The sequence below is a fragment of the Macrobrachium rosenbergii genome, chromosome 10 (assembly GCF_040412425.1).
Source record: "Macrobrachium rosenbergii isolate ZJJX-2024 chromosome 10, ASM4041242v1, whole genome shotgun sequence".
NCBI classification, from domain to species: domain Eukaryota; kingdom Metazoa; phylum Arthropoda; class Malacostraca; order Decapoda; family Palaemonidae; genus Macrobrachium; species Macrobrachium rosenbergii.
This window is the reverse complement of record NC_089750.1, coordinates 6,956,937-6,976,936: the sequence shown is the minus strand read 5'-3', so window position 1 is coordinate 6,976,936 and position 20,000 is coordinate 6,956,937. Positions and strand designations below refer to the sequence as shown.

The following is a 20,000-nucleotide window of genomic DNA, read 5'->3' as shown; positions in this document are numbered from 1 at the left end:
ACACATGCTCTACCGGATTCTTTCTTTCAAATACATACTTGCACATGTCCTACTGAATTTTTCCTCTTACCACACACCAATACTCTCTCTCTCTCTCTCTCTCTCTCTCTCTCTCTCTCTCTCTCTCTCTCTCTCTCTCTCTCTGCCCCGTGTCAGTGGGTCACTCACGACCCAGCCGCCCATCTCGACTCGTAACATTTCGCTCCGAAAAGAACTTGTTGGTGAAAGAAAAAGGAAAAGCAAAAAAAAAAAAGTGGTTTTGCTTGGCACCTTGTATCCATGAGTTCACCACCGTTACAATCCGATCGATTCAAAAGTCAGGAGTCATCCCCTTGGGAAGCCGTAAGTCTGACGACTGGTGTGTCATTTTCACTGAAAACTGCGATGAATTCCAAGCCCGTCTCGAGGAGGAGAGTCAATTTTTAATGAGTTCTTGGATCGAGAGTTATTAAAAGAAAATAACAATAAACAGCGGATATGTGAAACTCAAATGTTTTCATTTTTTAGGAGAGAGCGATTTTTTTCGAAATTTAAATTACACGGGAACACATGAGGGGAAATTAATTCTCTTGAGAAAAGGCAACCTTTGCCCCTGTTTCTGATTTGCATTTTATGGAGAGAAGGGAGTAATGCATTTCAAATATGTGAAAGTAAATAGTTTTCTGTTTTGAATAGATGTTTTTTTTTTGGGGGGGAGGGAGGGAGGGATATTAATTTTTCCTTTTTTCATCATTAGGGAGGATCGGAAGTAAAAGTAAATTCTATATTATCATCTCATTATTTGTTGATCGTTTCATTTTGAGTCCACTTTCCCTATTTGATTTAAGAAGGGCGCTTTAAGCCAGTTTTATTTTATTTAACATCTGTATGTCATTCGAAATTCGTAAAATTTAGTTTGTCGATTTGACAAGACCAGTTATAGATATGAGTATCAGGAAAGATTATCTCAGATATCCAGCCACTGGCGTCACCTTTTTGGGGCCTTTTCATTAGTCAATGAAATTACATTGCATGACTCATTTTGCACCTCTGCAGAGGCTCTACGAGTTTTGCAACGGCTATAAGCTTCTTGCAATTCGTTGATGCAGTCAGGATTCTTTAAAAAATGGTTATATTATTTTATAACAAATGTTGCGTCCGCTACTTTGTAATGTTTTTGACATCAATTATTTTTTATTCTCAAAGGGAAAGGTCTGTAATTTAGTAAACAGACAATTGAGATTTTCAATTTTTCGATTTAATGATGACAATACTGTACAACAATGAAAAGATTGACCTAAGTAGAAGTATATATGTGTATATATATATATATATATATATATATATATATATATATATATATATATATATATATATATATGTAAACATCTATTGCTGTTTTCTAGTGTTTTGACCATTACTTTTAATTCTTCCCCACGGCGACAATTTTCTTTAAATCCATACAACTATATACTTGGCAATTACTCGGCAAATTTAATTTATTTCTCTTTAGGCAACAAACAGCAATTAGACTGTTTTTTTATATTTTTCCTTATTTTTCTTAATGTCCCTTTGATGCTGGGAAAGAATAACTTCTTTGTTGATTCAGTGAAACTCATTTTATCCTTTTGATTAAGTTTACACGTGTATATTAGGTCTTTGATTTTGATCATTTAAAATACTTTAACTGTACTAATTTGTGTATAGGATTCTTTTTCAATACAGTAACGGACAGACTTGCATCTCTCTCCCTTTCTTGGTTTAAGCCTTGAGCTTTGGCTCTGCTTGATGGCCTTCAGCCGTGTTTGAAGGAGTTCCCATCTTTGAGGCTAGGCTCAGGCACTCCCTCTTGATTATTTATTTTTAGCGCTTATTTTTTCATATTACTTTGTGGTCAGTCTTTTGTAAGGAAGCTTGATGCTCAGGTCAGTGACCTTCCGTCTTGTTCCCTAAGACGGAGAGTGTGTTATGGGTAATAATAGTAATAATAATAATAATAATAATAATAATAATAATAATAATAATGTTTGGCGTTGGATCCTGAAGAATTTCTACACCTGTTCCTGGGTCGTCCTTTCACCTTTCTTTTTTCTGTGCATCTCTTACTTCCTTTCCCCCTTGCAGGTCACTCCTCCTACCCTGCCTCAGCATCTCCTCCTCCTCCTCCTCCTCCTCCTCCTCCTCCTCCTCCTCCTCCTCCTCCTCCTCCTCCTCCTCCTCCTCCTCAAGCATCTGCATCTCTGATACTGCGCTTTTGAGTCCACTGCACGATCCATGTTCCGAGACTTGCATATACAGTGCGTCTGAAAGATTCTTTTCAAATGACTCTCTCTCTCTCTCTCTCTCTCTCTCTCTCTCTCTCTCTCTCTCTCTCTCTCTCTCTCTCTCATCTGTTAGTTCGAAGGGCCTGTTCGACATGAGCACCGTGACTTGTTCAAGATGTCTTCCTCTCTGTCATCTGCCGACTAATCAGATTTTATCTTATTCCCTTCTCCTTTTTTTATTCAGAATTCGCCATTTGCCTTTCACCCGGAGTTATTCTCTTGTTATTTTCCTTTTCACCACCTGCCGTGTTGGGAAATTGCCACATACTTTTGATTTTTTGTTTTACTCTTCTTATTTGACTCTTGTTCCACCTGTATGTTCGCCTCTCATGTTTTTGTCCTCTCATAATGTTTCTTTCATGTCGTAATTTGATTGGAAATAAGTTAATTTTCTAGTGACATGTCAGCAGAACTTACTTCCATTAATTATCTATATGATATTTACGTAAATTATTTATATGATATTTACGTAAATAATCTTGTAATTGATCGAATTTTGTAACCTCCTGAACTTTTTACTATCATTGCCGGGGACAAAAATCCGCTCATTTGTTTCTGAAATAAATAGATAAATAGATAAATGGAATGAATGTTCCAAATAGGTCATTAGATAAATTTTATAACAGGTCAGTTAATTTGTATTCTCTCAACATCTCCTCCACGCCTCCCTCCCATAGATAGAAGGGGAGAGGGAGAATGTATGAATGAATGGGCGAGATGAATGAATGGGCAGATACAATTCGTGGGTTATAATTGCAGGTTGCTTAAGAATGCAGTCTTAGCGTCCTAATGGAAAGGTGAGATCCCGGTTAATGTGCTTTCTTTTGTTTTCCCATTGTTATTACTCTAACAACAATTATGACAATACTCTGTTATAATAACTTATAATATGATCTTGTGGACTTCGATATGAAAGTTATTGGTTCATCAGTTTATTTTAAGCTTAGTCGATAATGGCTTATTTTATGTCTAAATTTGAATGTAGAACCGCATTTTACACGATATGTCTCAGTCTTTTCTCTCTCTCTCTCTCACTCATATATATATATATATATATATATATATATATATATATATATATATATATATATATATATATATATATATATATATATATATATATATGTGTGTGTGTGTGTGTGTATGTATGTATGTATGTATGTATGTATGTATATGTATATAATTATATACTATATATATACAGTATATATATATATATATATATAATTATATATATATACATGTATGTGTGTATGTGTGTTTATATATATATATGTATGTATGTATGTATATGTATGTAATTATATAATATATATATATATATATATATATATATATATATATATATATATATATATATATGTGTGTGTGTGTGTGTGTGTGTGTGTGTGTGTGTGTATGTGTGTTTGCGTACAGACGCACTTAAACGATTATTAATCTTAATCAGTTTCCGACTTCCGAAAGTGTATGCGATTAAGTACCCTGTAATTATACCCGTCAATATGCCATATTTCCATAACCAGATCAACGCCCTCAGCAACACACCGTCCTACGGAGGTCACGATTTCAATTTGTACCAGAAACTTTCGCTCGTTAAACAGTCAATGGGAGGAATAGAAACACACAGCATAAAGAAAAACGGAACGTAAAAGTGAGATGCTTATCTCTTGAAGTTTCCAAAGGGTCTTCTCCCATCATGTATCATCCTCACCTTCCATCATTCAGAGGAAGGTGGACTCGTAGTGGATACATGGTGGGAAGGAAACGAAATTTCACATCTATTGTCTTTTCGCTGCTTTCAAGATTAAGCGGGAGAAAGTTTCATCAGTTGAACGTTTGTGATGATGGGAAGACGACCTCGTTTGTTTGACCGGCTGAAAGAATGCGCTCAAATTGGTACTAGTAGAACGCAACTTCGAAATAAAGCGTAAAGCTAAAATAAATTGACTGGTAGGCAAATAACCGATATTTTCGCAGAGGTATAGCACACCAGACGAAAAGAAAAATACCCTGATTAAAAAGATGTATGGCCAAATTTTTGGACAGTTGTTTTTGAATGGCGAAGTAAAAGGAGTGAAGGAAGTTTGCGTACAGGTTAAAGGATGTGAAAATTGTTTATGGTTTCGTAGGTTCGAGAGACCGGAAAGATAAATTGTAATCAAGTGCTTCCCTTTTCCATTCAAGGGTCTCAAATTTAAGGTTACAGATCTTAGTTTGTTGCAACATATATATATATATATATATATATAAAATATATATATATATATATATATATATATATATATATATATATATATATATATATGTATGTATGTATGTATGTATGTATATGTAAATATATATATATATATATATATATATATATATATATATATAAGAGAGAGAGAGAGAGAGAGAGAGAGAGAGAGAGAGAGAGAGAGATTAATAGATATAGATAGATAATTAGATATATATATATGTACATATGTATATGAATAATAAATATATGTATATTCGTATATATATATATATATATATATATATATATATATAGAGAGAGAGAGAGAGAGAGAGAGAGAGAGAGAGAGAGAGAGAGAGAGAGAGAGAGATGGACTTCACCACCCACGTTGGTAAAAAAATTCCATTCACATAACAGATATTAACGAAGATGAAATAATATAACGGAGAAACTTAAAGTTAGGCAAACGTGAACAAAATAGATGCGATTTCATTACAGATTGTTCCGGTAACTGGGACTTACGTAATGAAGGTAATGAGATATTCTGGTAATGAGTCCTTGTCGTGCCGCGTAGCCATTGGGCAAAGTCTGTTCGCTGTCACTGAAGGTTCTTCGAATAAAATGATCAGTAATTCGCTTCCCCCTGACCCAGTTACTAGGTCGATTTTGGGGTGACATTATGTTGCTTGTTTCGTTATTCTTTATTTTATTTTTTATTTATTTATATTTCAGGCTGAGGTACCTTAGATTAGCATTTACCTCATCTAGAATCAGAGTGATTTTTAGGGTAAATGCTGATGTGGTATTTCTGTGAAAATATGTTTCATCTTTCTCTGATTATGTTATTTTGGTCTGTTGACGATATAAATTTAATCTTGGACTAAGCTGATTGAAATTTAGTTACATTATATATATATATATATATATATATATATATATATATATATATATATATATATATATATATATATATATATATATATATTATATATATATTTATTTATTTATTTATATATTTATATATTCCGCTCGAGAGACACAACACTTAATTTAGAATTTTCACTTTAACTTGTATACCTGATTACACATAATTTGTATATACCGTAGAAATAATGAATGTGACCCAGGTGTTTAGAACAGTTTGATATTTCATGAGATAAGCCGGTGGAACAAATTACCCAAATCCCTATTCTTGGAAAATACGACAGTGGGCCTGTAATTACTTCCATGACGATAATGCCATGTTTTAAAATCGTTTCATACATAGTAATATTCTAATGAGACTGATTCTGTTATTTTTTTTATTTATGTATTTTATCATCAGATTTTTATGGGGGTATTTATTAGTTTAATTATTCATTACCTTTTATTCATTTCGCGAAAAACGGACTAGCACCTTTTATGTACAGCCATGATAAGCAGTAAGACGATATTAGGCAATGTTCATCATTACATTTGTTCCTGTTGTAACTGGAGACTGACCGACGCGCACGGACGAGAATGAGATTGTTACGGGCCCAGCGATATAACGACTCCTTCCGTCAAATGACGGCATAATAACAACAGCAACGCCCGCCGGGCCCTTCCTCTAATTTGGGCGAGCCAATGAAAAGAGCTGAAGGTCAGGACGGCGCCTTCAGGTGTCTCTCTTCAAGTTCAGGTGCTCGTGTTTATCCACCGGAGCTGTTTTTTATTCATACGTTTTTTTTTTTTTTTTTTTTGTGTCTGGTTTATTTTTTCCTACTCGTTTCTTTGTGCTGATTTTGGGGTCAGTTTTTTTTTTTCTCCGTTTCTCCCTGTTTATTTTTGCTTTAATTTGGGTGTTTGTGTTGTTAGAGTGTAGTTTGTTGTCTGTATTTATTGTTTGTTTATTTGAGATTTTTGTCATCATTATTATATATGTATATATATATGTATATATATGTATATATATATATATGTATTTATATATATATATATATATATATATATATATATATATATATATATATATATATATATATATATATAATCTTTGAGTTTTTCTTTTTCCCTTTTTGTGAGTGTTTATACTTGTTTTGTTTAGTAATTTTATTGTGCTTGCAACCCGTTTACTGCGCAAGATTTATTACTTACTATTCTCTTACTATACAAAATCCAGTTTATTTTTTATGAATTCAAATACTTTGTTTTTATGTATCCACTTAATACGCAACGTGCTTCAACTGCACGGAAGATTATATATCCAGACAGCAATTACAATGACTTTTTGTTTTCTGGATAAAGAGGCGAAACGAGGCTATGTTGCAATCCACTTCGCATTCCGCTTAACCGCAGGGAAAAAATAAAAAAAATGAAAAACGCAAAGTGGAATAATGACTTCGCTATCGGCGTTTCTCTGGTTGGTGATTCGATAACATTTTGTTCTTTTGCCTTATTTTTTTTCCACTAAATTTTTGGTGTTTTTTTGGAATTATAATTTTTCTTTCATTGAGGGTATTTCTATGGAAAATGGCCGCGTGCGGTATAAGTATGTATGTATTCTGCTGATGTTTAATTATGAGTTGTAGCTTTTTTAACTTTTTGTCTGTGTATTATATGGTTTTTATATATATTATTGTATATATATATATATATATATATATATATATATATATATATATATATATATATATATATATATATATATATATATATATATATATATATATATATATATATATATATATATATATATATATATATATATATATGTATATGTGTGTGTGTATGTATATGTATGTATGTATGTATGTATGTTAATAGTTCATTTCGTTATTATATTTTATTATTATTATTGAATCTATTAGGTACTGTCATTTTTCACTTTTGACATGGGTTTTGTTACATTAATTTTGTAATGCTCCTTCATTTCTTGTTTCCGAGATTTATTTGAATTCCATCCATATTTCTTTCCCGCTCTTACTTTTGACATTAATTTTACTATATTAAGCAACAATTAGTCAATCATTTCCTGCGTCCATAAACTAAATTTTACGTGAAGTGGTTTCCTTTTTCTTTTCATCAATCTTTTGTCATTAAAATTTTTTTATTTAGTTTATAAATTGTCCCATATTTACTGTATCCTTAAACTTACTGAAATTGCTTTTATTTCTCTTTCCCCGTTGACAGATCTTGACGTAAAATTGAGAGTTAATAATCTCCACTCTTCTTTTTAGTAATTACCATTGTTCGTTGGCCTTTGTTTAACGACAGTCACTCAGGCGTAAACTTTTAAATTTTCCACTTCAGTGAACGCCCGCGTTTCCCCGTTTCGGTCAATATTAATTGTATTTTACGATACTTGGAGGCGCGTACCGGAGAAACACTTTTCCCACGGTCGTGTTTAAAAGCTTCTCCGAGGTTTCTTTCAGCGCGTGAGTCCTGTTTCTAAACGATTTCATGTAAAGCTCATTTTTTTAAGGAGTCAAAATTTTTTTAAAGGGTATTCGATACATCTTGGTAGTTTGTCGATCGTGTTAATCAGATTTTTTTCAAGACTCTTAAAATTTTAAAGGATACTTGAGGATATTGCCTGATTGAAATTGATTTTTTTGATTCTTCGTCCCTGAAAAGCTTTAAGCAGTATGAAGCCTAAATTTGCGAGATGTTTGAAATTTTAAAGGAAAATGCCTTAATCGAATGGTTTCTTTTGCTCCTTTCTCTGAAAAATTTCGTAAAATTGATCGTGGATATTCAATTGATCCTTTTTGATCTTTTGATGTAAAAGGTATTACTTGAATGCTTTCTTACAGAGATCTTTAACTTTTCAAGTCGCGTGAACCCCTTATTTTCAAGGAGACCAAATTTTTAAGGAATATAACAAGAATTCTTTTGTTACTTACATGCTTAATTTTGCTGTGTAGCAGTGTGAATTGTGTTCCAGATCAGGCATATCATTACGTTCCTCTCTCTCTCTCTCTCTCTCTCTCTCTCTCTCTCTCTCTCTCTCTCTCTCTCTCTCTCTCTGTGGTGTAATTGAAATGAGATTTTTTTGGATACGTACTTCATAGTTTAATATCCCGTAAAGTTGTAATTATTTGGCGAATTGAATTTCTCTCGGGACAACAAGTGTTTACTTAATTTTTGTATTATTATTATTATTATTATTTATTATTATTATTATTATTATTATTTATTATTATATAGTTCTTCACACGTTTCTTAGAGGTTTTTTCATTTGAAAACACTCGAAAAATAAGAATCGCCTATTGGGCTGCGTGTACGTGTGAAATTAAATTTGTACTGGTACTAAAATTATAGTCTTGATTTTTCTTTTTATCAGAAATTCTGAGGAGTAGAATCTAATTGTGACACGTTTGAAATCACCATTAAGAGTTAATGTACTGAGATGTTGCCTGTTCACAATAAATAAAGTTCCGGTATTGACAGTTAAGTCATATCATAATGTTTTTTTTAATATTTAGGATTCAGTATTTTTACTGGCTACTGTTTAATTGTTATGGTTTACTCTGTTTTTTTTTTTTAGGCTTCACTTATTATCTATTATTATTCTCTTGTCTTCTTTTTATTTTAAGATAGACATCACTAATATTCATTCTTATCTCTGTTCTTTATCCTTACTCTATTACTATTTACTAATTAAAACAATTTAATTTATTTACGATTTACTCTTTTATTTATGTCTAGTCTTTCCTGTTTATTCTTCACTCACTATCTATTATTATTCTGCTTTCTTCTCCTTTCTCTATTAAAATAGGCTTCACTAATATTCATTCCTTTCTCTGTTTTTTTTTGACCCTATTACTATTTACTAATTAAAACACAGTTTAATCTGTTCTTTACGATTTTCTCTTCAGTTATGTGTAATTACTCTATGGTTTACTGTGGTTTTTGCTATTTATTTTTCACTTGTTATCTATTATTTTTCAGCTTTCCAAATAAATAGGCTTCACTAATATTCATTCCTAGCTCTGTTCTTTGTCCATACCCTGTTAATATTTACTAATCAAAAGTTTAATCTGTTCTTTACGATTCAGTCTTTATTACTATCTGTTATTACCCCATACTTTACTCGGTACGCTTATCAAAACAACAACTCATCCGGTATATACCATCTCGGCACAGCTCATCAAGCTGCTCGCTAGTGAGCTGGCTCGGAGACGAACTGTAGCGGGATTCGGGATTTTATGACTCCGGTTCTGGCGATGAGCTCCGTGTTTTCGGACTTGTGGTGGTAATGGTCCAGAGGTGTCCCGGGGTACAAACACGGTGTTTATTACCCCCGGAGTAATGGCTCGGTTTAGAATTAGCATTCCAAACGCTTGTATTTTTGTCCTAATGATGGTCTTAATCGCTCTGGCGAAGGGGTGAGGATGAGAGTGCTTGGGGTAGGAGAGAGAGAATGGAAAATCTAAATCATAATTATGAGGAAGAAAAAGAGAGAGAGGGAGGGATAAGGAAAAACGAAAGAGAGAGAGAGAGAGAGAGAGAGAGAGAGAGAGAGAGAGAGAGAGAGAGAGAGAGAGAGGAGTTAGGATTAGGACGTCTCAAAGACTTTTTAGTCCATCTGAGGAGGCATCATGTGCTCACTTATCTCTAGGAGCAGGTTTTACTTTTCATTCACAGTGCTCTAATGATTTTGTACTTTATATATATATATATATATATATATATATATATATATATATATATATATATATATATATATATATATATATATATATATATATACGTGTGTGTGTGTGTGTGTATAAATATAAACAGCATCCACTAATATTTTTACCTATTCATCACCTACAAATATCCTCTGTTCTTCCTTTCCTTTTGATTCACAAACAGGAGAGAGAGAGAGAGAGAGAGAGAGAGAGAGAGAGAGAGAGAGAGAGAGAGAGAGAGAGAGAGAGAGAAACGGCGTTGTGGAAAATAGATTAATCAACAAAATAACAGGTGTGGGATTACCCAGGCATCTTAAGAGCAGACCTTGCATTATTGATTACACGAAATTGTATGCTAGGTGTGTTAATATTTACTGAAAGCGACACAATTTAGTGTGAAATTGTATTGTAATAAATTGTTCGAATAATGTAAACGAAATAATCGCAAAGCACATTGTTTGGCGGCCCTGGTAAAAATTGTAAAGTTGTAATTTACGCCAACTAAATATTAGGCTTAAAGGGGGAATTACAACTTGTTGATATGGAAATGAATCGAAGATAGAAATGAGTGGTATCTTTCTTCAGATTTCGTAAATGCATATTTATTTATTAAATGAAAATGTCTACATCTAATATATTAGTGTGAAAGTATTAAAATATTCAATGTGAATAAATCAAATTACATGCTAAAGTATTAAATTTTCGCATCGCTAGTTTAACTGAAGATTCTTCTGAGTCATCAGTATGGATGACAGATTCTCTCTATTGACGGATGACTTGACATTCCATGCGGTTGACTAGGATGACCCTCATCCGATTCAGTTTCATCGTCTCTGTTTCGCAGATTCAAGTTCAGTGTAACGTCACCAGTCAACCTCTACATTACCTCTGGTATTGTTGGTCTTGGTTTCATCGTCTGGAAGAATCTCCGGTTTCTTTGTATTTGTGGAAGCTTCTGGTCTCGCCTCAAGTTCGACTCCATGAATGAATCTGAGAGCCAATTTTATGTTCTAAGTGAGAACATCTTTCATTTACATTTTTATATTGAGAGAATCTTATTAATTCGTTTATAGACACAGAAAATGAATGTTGTTATTTTTCCCGAGGAAATCGTTTTTTTTTTTTCATATCTATCTTTTATTGAACAAATATTGGTTTAAGGTGTTAGGCCTATTTTTTCTTTTTTTTTTTAGAAAGGCGAAAATTTCACTCTCTCAGACTTTCTTTTATCAGTGAAAACTTCGTGTATCTTTGAGAAGTGAACGAGGAAAATATGGTTTGTAATTAACCTGTATTATATAATTATATGAATGTCAACCATATACCAACAAATGATGGATTTGCTCAACCATATGCTAACTAGCAAGGTACAATTACTCCAATAGAAGCATCGACAACATAATTGCGCTGACGTCATGGTATGAAGCAATGATTTACCTCACACGGTTATAGACTAACACCTGATGAAAGTACACTTTCTCTAGTCCTTTCCACGTAACAGGTCTTGGATAACACTCGTAGGTTTAAAATTGTTCTTGAGGAGACATCTATTGTGAAAATTGAATATATATAATATATTGCATATATATACACATATATGTGTGTATATGTATATATGTGTTTGTGTATATATGTATGTATATATATATTATATCTATATATATATATATATATATATATATATATATATATATATATATATATATGTATGTATGTATAAAACTAGACAACACATTCAAAGACAAACCCATTATAAGCAAAAGGAGTTCACTAAAATCTTAAAACAACTTACGTAGCCTATATGAAAGAAAGAGCAAGATTAACATTATTTATGTTAAGAGTGAGGAAAACCAGTTGCCCAAACTAGGCTATTAGCAGTTTTTACATATAAATTTCATTTATATATAAATGCAATTTCTAAACCGTGAAAGCATTATCAGAAGGCTGCAGAATTTTTGGGCATTTCAGTGTTCCCGATGTGGGTCATGCCTCCCAGTGACCGGTTGCATCTTATCTGACCCTTTGGCATTTCACATTTCAGCTGCATGCAACGTTCGCTTTCCTCGCCAAAGCACCATGTGTGTGTGTGTGTGTGTGTGTGTGTCTTGCAATCTTCTCATCCAAGTGGATTTTCCATCACTATCGACACGTTCTTCCTCACGGTCATGGATTCTGTTTCGCATGATGGTTCACGTAGAATATACAGTACATCTGTCTGTCTATCTCTCTATCTATCTATCTATCTGTCTATTTATCTCTCTGTCTATCTGTCTATTTATCTCTCTGCCTATCTGTCTATTTATCTCTCTATCTACTTGTCTGTCTATCTATATGTATATATATATATATATATATATATATATATATATATATATATATATATATATATATATATATATATATATATATATATATATATATATATATATATATATATATATATATATATATATATATATATATATATTCAGTTGTATTCTTATCAAACACGGAGATAGAATATGATTCACTCTACCATGGAAACGAAGGGGAAAAACCTAGGTAGAGAGGAAAGACAGGTGTTAATTTGTGTGTCTGTGTATGCATGAGTGTGTGTGTATCAGAGAGAGAGAGAGAGAGAGAGAGAGAGAGAGAGAGAGAGAGAGACAGAGACAGAGAGAGAGAGAGGGGCGGACGATTGCAATAAAGACTTATTATTGTGTGTAATTCCTATAGCTTTTCCTTGTAATTCCTATAGCTTTTCCTTGTATGTCGAGCTGTATATGCTTTGCAGATTTGTAATCCATATATCTGTTCCATTGTTTGTCGTGGCAAGTTTAGCTTTGAGCAGTCCGACAAGCCAGCGGTAAACCAAGATCACTTCGTGCCACATTTCGTGGTTCCTAGCCGAGCCCGAGGCAATTAAAGCAAGTGTCATATGTGCAAATATATGCTCACACCTGTGTAAGTTAACTCAGGTCTCGCTGGTATGACCAGTCTACTTCAGGGGAAAGGGGTGATAAATCCACAGGTGTGTAATCCTGATTACTGTATTGCAGGTGAACCTCTCTCATTTTTTTAACCTTGCTTTATGAAGTGGATATCCCATCCTGTACCACTTACTGAGAACTGTATTTCGCAGCCTGAGATGATCTGGGGAGAGGGGGGCGGATATTGTAGATAATAAATCATTACACATAATAATCTTGAAAATTATAATCATAATTTCTTGTTCTTGCTGATAAAAACTCAGAATAGGCTTTCTCGCATATGTACATTCTCGTGTAAATGAACTGTTATTTTTGAGTTTGTACAAATCAGTTTGACATTAAGATAAAAAAAATAGGTTTAATTTTTATCATCTGAATGTCTTCGTCATCGCAATTTTATCCTTGCGTTTCTGTTGAAAGAGGGAATCTATCCTCATCCTCGCTACATCTTATTAGAATCACTCAGTGGCACTCTGAAGGATGGTTATTCGCGCCATAGGAACCTTGAAGCCCCAACCCTACCCCCACCCATTCAATCACATAATAGGGAACTTGAATGGTATTTACTGACTTTTCTGTAACCCTTCAACAAAGACAAACACACACAATAGGAAAGTACTTGAATGTATTATTACCGACCTTTCTACGCGCTCACGCAGACTTACAAACAAACAAACAACAACTCAGACTCACACAAAGACAAACACACACAACACAATAAACAATAGTATGGAACCCTCAATGAATGATATTATTACCAATCCTTTCTCACTCAGGTTAGAATATATCCATCAGAATGCAGACTTACAAACAAACAAACAACTCAGCATTGTATATGTAGGCTTCTGCGCGCGTCTTTTTTCTTGCAAGGTTATTTATGCCTGAGCATGTACACGCACGGTGGACCACGCCAGCATCAGTGACTTCGACCAACGCTCCCTCTGATACTGTACGTGGATACCTGTACGTGCACGTATGCACGGAAACTTACGAACAAACGAACGAACATGCTCAGGCACTTAAATAACCTTGCAAGAGAAAAAGACGCGCGCAGAAACACACACATATACAATGAACCCTGAATAACGAGTAGATCAGATTTGACATTCTATATTCGGACGTAGGAATCTATACTCGAGCGAGCATTCTGATGGATATATTCTAACCTGAATATGGGCAAGGAATGGGATTGGCCAAGGTGGTCTGCGAGCACAATAGCAGTCTTGATGAAGGGACTATGGTGATGATAATGGCGTTGGGCAATTCATTGTGCAGATGGTTCCATATATGGAGAATGTTTTATTATTAAATGCTGGAAGAGGTGTTGGCCGAACGAAAAAGTTGGCGATGCATAATTTTGAATACTTTTAAGATATGTTGCCTTGGAGAAGTACAGTATTTTCCTGGGTATCTAACCTTATTTCTTATATTTTCATTGTTTTGATTTGTTTAAGTTTGTACTTTAATTCCGGTTAAAACGTCAGATGAACTTATATATTTCCTTTTAAACACCGATTAAATTTTGTCTGATTTAACCACTAAGTGTCTTTGTTTCAACGAATGCACGCAAACACACGCACACTATATATATATATATATATATATATATATATATATATATATATATATATATATATATATATATATATATATATATATATGCTCCGCTGTATTTGAGAGTTAATGTTAATTCAGTTTCAATCGTTTGCCTACTCAAAAAAAAAGTGTCCCACGCGTACAGCCATTGGTAACCTGTCAGCGGAAGTGCTTAGTGGGAGCCATGATTGGTGTAATTTTCAAAAATAGTTACTTAAATTACTGTGGTCTGAGTACTCTCTGTCCGTCTACCTCTCTGTCTATCTGTGCGTCGCTCTACTTAAATATTTTCATATTTTATTAATATTGAATGGTAAGACGCTTAAAAGTTTCATACATTTTCCAGACATAAACCAGTAATTAACTGTTCCCGACGTTATTTCCTTAGAGCTTTCACACTTAAACATTAATTGTAATAAATAACAGTACTAATTACTGTATTTATGTTAAAGGAAGTTGTTCGTTGTTGCATGAGAAACTTCAAGACCAGTTTGTAAAGTAAATCAGATTAAATTTTTATTATCGTTTGCCAAGCGTAAGCGATTGGTAAGCTTTTCCTGTGTAATCACCCTTTAATAGCTATAATATCAGTGGTCCCATAGACCTTACGTGAGAAGGCCCAGTGGCATGAATATGATACATTGTGATCACATAGACTCTTTGTAAGTTATGCCCTCAGGATGTAATGGAGAAATGAATTATATAAAAAAGGCAAATTGCTTAGACGCTATCATTATCTATGCCTTTACCGGAGCTTACACTTTGTAAATTTGACAGGTTAATTGAACTGTAATCATAACGTAAAGGTAATAATGTTTGAATCATATTTGATGTATATAGTCTAGTCTAGTGTTTCGTGAGGATGCGGATGTTAAGATTGAAACTAATGTTATACGTTAGAACTACTTTTTTTATTTAGAATACATTATTTACCCGGCAGTCATAATAATCATCTTATTAGTTTTCCTCTATACGTACTGCAAATGCATTCGTGATATTTAAAATGATTACACATACACACACACACATATATATATATATATATATATATATATACATATACATACTGTATATATAAATATAACATATATTTGTATATGTTATATTTTTATATATATTAGATACAAACATACAAAATATATTACTAAGTAGATTCTATGTCTTGTAAAATTATTTAAATATTTTTTTTTTTAGTATATCGGATCTTGACGCCAAGTTTAGTTATAGATATTTTCCTTACTTAGAAGTTCTTTCTCTTGACTTGATTGCAGCCAATGTTTGGGTGTTTTGCGAGATTCGCATTGAGAAGTTTGATCAATCATCTGATTGCACGACCATAGTTTGAACAGCTTATATTTTTGGATGATGAATAGATGTCATGTCACTTCGTAAACGCATTGTAGGCTGCCCCACGCATAAACTTTTCAAAACGTTTTCCAGTTGCGAATAACATTTTGAGAATTTCATGAAGCAGCCTAGGATAAACTTTGGCAACGTTGTACAGTATAATAAGTAAAAAATGCGCCGAAGTTTCTTCGGCGCGATTGAGTTTTCTGTTCACCCGCTACGGCGTATAATCAAGGCCACCGAAAATAGATCTATCTTTCGGTGGTCTAGGTAAAATGCTGTATGAACTGCGGCCCGTGAAACTGTAGCCACGGCACGGTGGTGGCCTATCCTATATCGTTGCCAGAAGCACGATTATGGCTAACTTTAAAATAAAATAAAAGCTACTGAGGCTAGAGGGCTGCAATTTGGTATGTTTGCTGACTTTAGGGTAGATGATCAACATACCAAGTTGCAGCCCTCTAGCCTCAGTAGTTTTTAAGATCTGAGGGCGGACAGAAAAAAGTGCGGACGGAAAACTAAAAATTGATTCTTGACGAGACAATTATGCATTAGAAATTTATCAACATAGTAATTCCCTTGAGAATAAAGCTTTGGAAACTTAATAAAACAAAAATAAATAACCAGTGAATACTCCAGAAAACTTGACAGGGTGTTTAAACAAATGTAAAAAATCTAAGCGAGCGTGTAAGTGCGGTAATTCCAGGCTTCCAGCCAATGCCTTAGCAGAGTGCACTGTCAAACACAATCATTACTAGTCGGGAAGCGACACTTTCCGACATCCGTCTGCAATATTCACACCATTCCGCGTAACCGCATGGCGAGACTGTCTCTGCATTTTTTATTCTCTATTTTTGTTGAGCTTATTTGGATTTGACTGCGTCAGGTACACTGGGAGAACGAGGCACCGTGTGAATGGCAGATTAGGCCGAGATTGAATTGACTAGTCAGGCTCTGTCATTCTCATGCTGGAAACGCACTGCGTCATCGTCCAGTGTTGAGTTGCAGAATTGAAAATTGACAGAGTTATTGGCTCTTTTTTTGCAAGACCTCAGTTATTGCATATGTGCTTGTATTTGTATTTTTAATGTTAGTGAATTTTACGTGTTTATCGAAGAATTTATTTCAAGAGCAGCTGATGCCGTGTGCCCTGTAGTAATCTTGGCCAGATTGGTATTTAGAGCCAGAAAGATGAAGATGCTTATGATTTTCTTTTTGCCCGTTAGTCTGTGTATTTAAACATTCCACGCAGAGATTGTTCTCAGCTTTGATATCAGTGAGTTTTGAGAGAGAGAGAGAGAGAGAGAGAGAGAGATTTCTTGTGGTTTGAAAACCACCTGAAGGCCGCAGATTTCCCAGATCTGGTTCACGATAAATTGGGAATTGCTTCTTTCACCACGCTTATTCAAACACTAATGTTAGAATATTTTTGTAGTCTATTTTTGTTGGTTTTATTGAACAGGGTGCTAATTAGAGTTATGCTTTTGTGTTCAAATGTATATTTTAATGAAGGCATGTTTTAGGGGTCTGTTCTTTGTTAGAATAAGTAAACATTTTTATTTAATTTCGATATACTTCTATATTTTATAGAAAATCGCATACTTTCAATGGGTGTGATATATGAAAAAATGATTGTGTTGTCTCGAGTATATTGCTTTTTTCCTCGGGGTAAATGCTTTATGTCAGTGACCACGAGTTTCTTCAGTTTTGCGTCATTTTAGCAAATGCCATTCCTTTATCTGAATGTAAAACCTTACTGCGCATATGAACTCGTACTGCGGCGTGCCTGTCATACAGCGCCTTAGATTAAGCCTTCGTTTTGTTGACTGGCTGCAAAGGTAAATGGCCTCGCGACGCCATTTACCTTTACCTGCCATTTCTGAGCCATTATCGTCTTGCAATACCGATGTTTTCGAACTGTCGAGAAGTTGTCATCTTTTCTCTTTTATGGTGTAGAGGCCGAGGCAGGGAAGGCTGTACTTAACAAGCCTATTCATAGTCTTCACCATCTTTCATTCATTTATTTTTTTTTCTTTTTAATAAGTGAGTGTCATCTCTTCTTTCCCTATTTCCCTTTACCTTCTCTTACTTCCTAATGAACACCTTAATACTCTTTGGAAGCTTGAATTCCAAGACAGTAAAGGTTCATGGGCTTTTGTTCCATAATAAAGGTTCATCTTCTGAATAATAATAATAATAATAATAATAATAATAATAATAATAATAATAATAATAATAATGGATTTCAAACCCTCCTCTTAAAGAGTTAGTTTATTATGAGTCAGGAAACCCTTAGGAGGGTAGAGAACTCCTGATATTGAATGGTAGCGAATACCAATCAAACTGGTTGAATCATATTTTACTTTTTGGTTTAATCACAGCAAATGCAATTCCCAGCTTGATTAGTAACGGCAGATGTAATTCCCATTTTGTTTATTGGACGGTAGATGCGATTCCCGTTTTCTTTATTCAGAGGCTATGCAATTAATTTAAATGCTTTCTACTCTTACCTGCATTCAGTGAGTCATTATTCACATAGCGGGACAGACCCACATCCCTTTGTTTATATTTTGCCTATACTCTTTCAACTTATTCGTATTTTTTACGTCTCAGTTTTTGTTAACATTTAGAAATTAAAGATTTTGCCTTTCCATTGTACAATTATTTCCCATTTCCTATTCTATGATTAATGAAGAAAATGCTTTATCAGCAACGGGTACCAGGTTATTCGCAAACTTTGAGTAGGAACGCTCGAAGGACCCTTCGGTTATTAGTACCTGGGTCGTCCTGATCGCGTGATAGACAGGTAAAAAGACGTTTTTGGTTTTCGAAGATTTGGGATGGCTCCCCCACGCTCTTCTCCCATTAACCTTGAAGATGGAGGCTTACGGAGACAGGAAAGAAGAGAGAGAGAGAGAGAGAGAGAGAGAGAGAGAGAGAGAGAGAGAGAGAGAGAGAGAGAGGAAGATATCTTTCCACCTCTCTCTCTCTAGATAAAAAAAAAATAAAATAAAAGTGTGGTTACGTAAGTTGAAGGTGGCTCCTTTGTTTTGGATGGCTTTTGTTTCATGATTTGTGTAGGTGGCTTTTGGGGAAATTGGTGATTATGATTATGATTGTGATTATGATTATGCTTGAGAGGGAAACTTTGACCTGAGTCCTGTGAGTTTTCGGGGGGTTTGGTGAGTACAGAGGTCCATACAAAGGTTTCTTACACATTTCAACACCCGACCACACTTACAGCGTTATTTTTGAGAGGGCTAATGATATATTGTCATTTTTCTTATACTTTTAAATTACCATTATAAGGTACTTTGTATCTTTCAGTTCTCAGTAATAATGATAATAATATAATTTTTTATCTTTCAATTTTTAATAATTATATGCTTTTTATCTTAAAATTTTAATAATAATAATAATATACTTTTTGTCTTTCAGTTTTTAATAATAATAATAATAATAATAATAATAATAATTAATAATAAATAATAATTACACTATAATAATAATAGTGCATTTGTAATTCTTTTGCATTAAAATAAACAATGTAAATTTTTTACCTTTAATAATAATGATAATAATTAATATTTTTTTCTCTCCCTCCAGAACATGTCAGCCCTTCAGCTTGCGGCTGAAGGCCGAGACTACCTCATGTGGTGTCCGGACCAAGAGTTCGATAATGCAGTGTCGGCCCTTGACATTAGGGTGAGTCGTTGGTTAAGATTGTTTCTCTTTATTTTTATCTGTTTTTTTATTTTTTCGCTTTGATTTTTGTGTTAGAAGTGTTTTGATGAAAGAGGTGTATGAAGGAGAGTGCAGTGCGCACTTGATGCTTGCTTAATATTGTGATAGGAGACGGGTGGTAAGTGGAGGATATAGGCATCAAGTAGCATCATGATTTTGTCAGTGGTGACGGTAATGATTATAATTA

General features: G+C 33.8%; 1 protein-coding gene across 12 annotated transcripts in view; it reads left to right on the top strand.

The window, feature by feature from the left end:
• Nucleotides 1-20,000, top strand: part of LOC136842464 (uncharacterized) — a 764,342-nt gene that overhangs the window by 430,425 nt on the left and 313,917 nt on the right. For all 12 annotated transcript variants that reach the window (XM_067109832.1, XM_067109829.1, XM_067109831.1 and 9 more), the window contains one exon: nucleotides 19,676-19,774. In XM_067109832.1, the coding sequence (XP_066965933.1) occupies nucleotides 19,676-19,774 (99 nt within the window). The remainder of the gene's footprint in view (nucleotides 1-19,675; nucleotides 19,775-20,000) is intronic.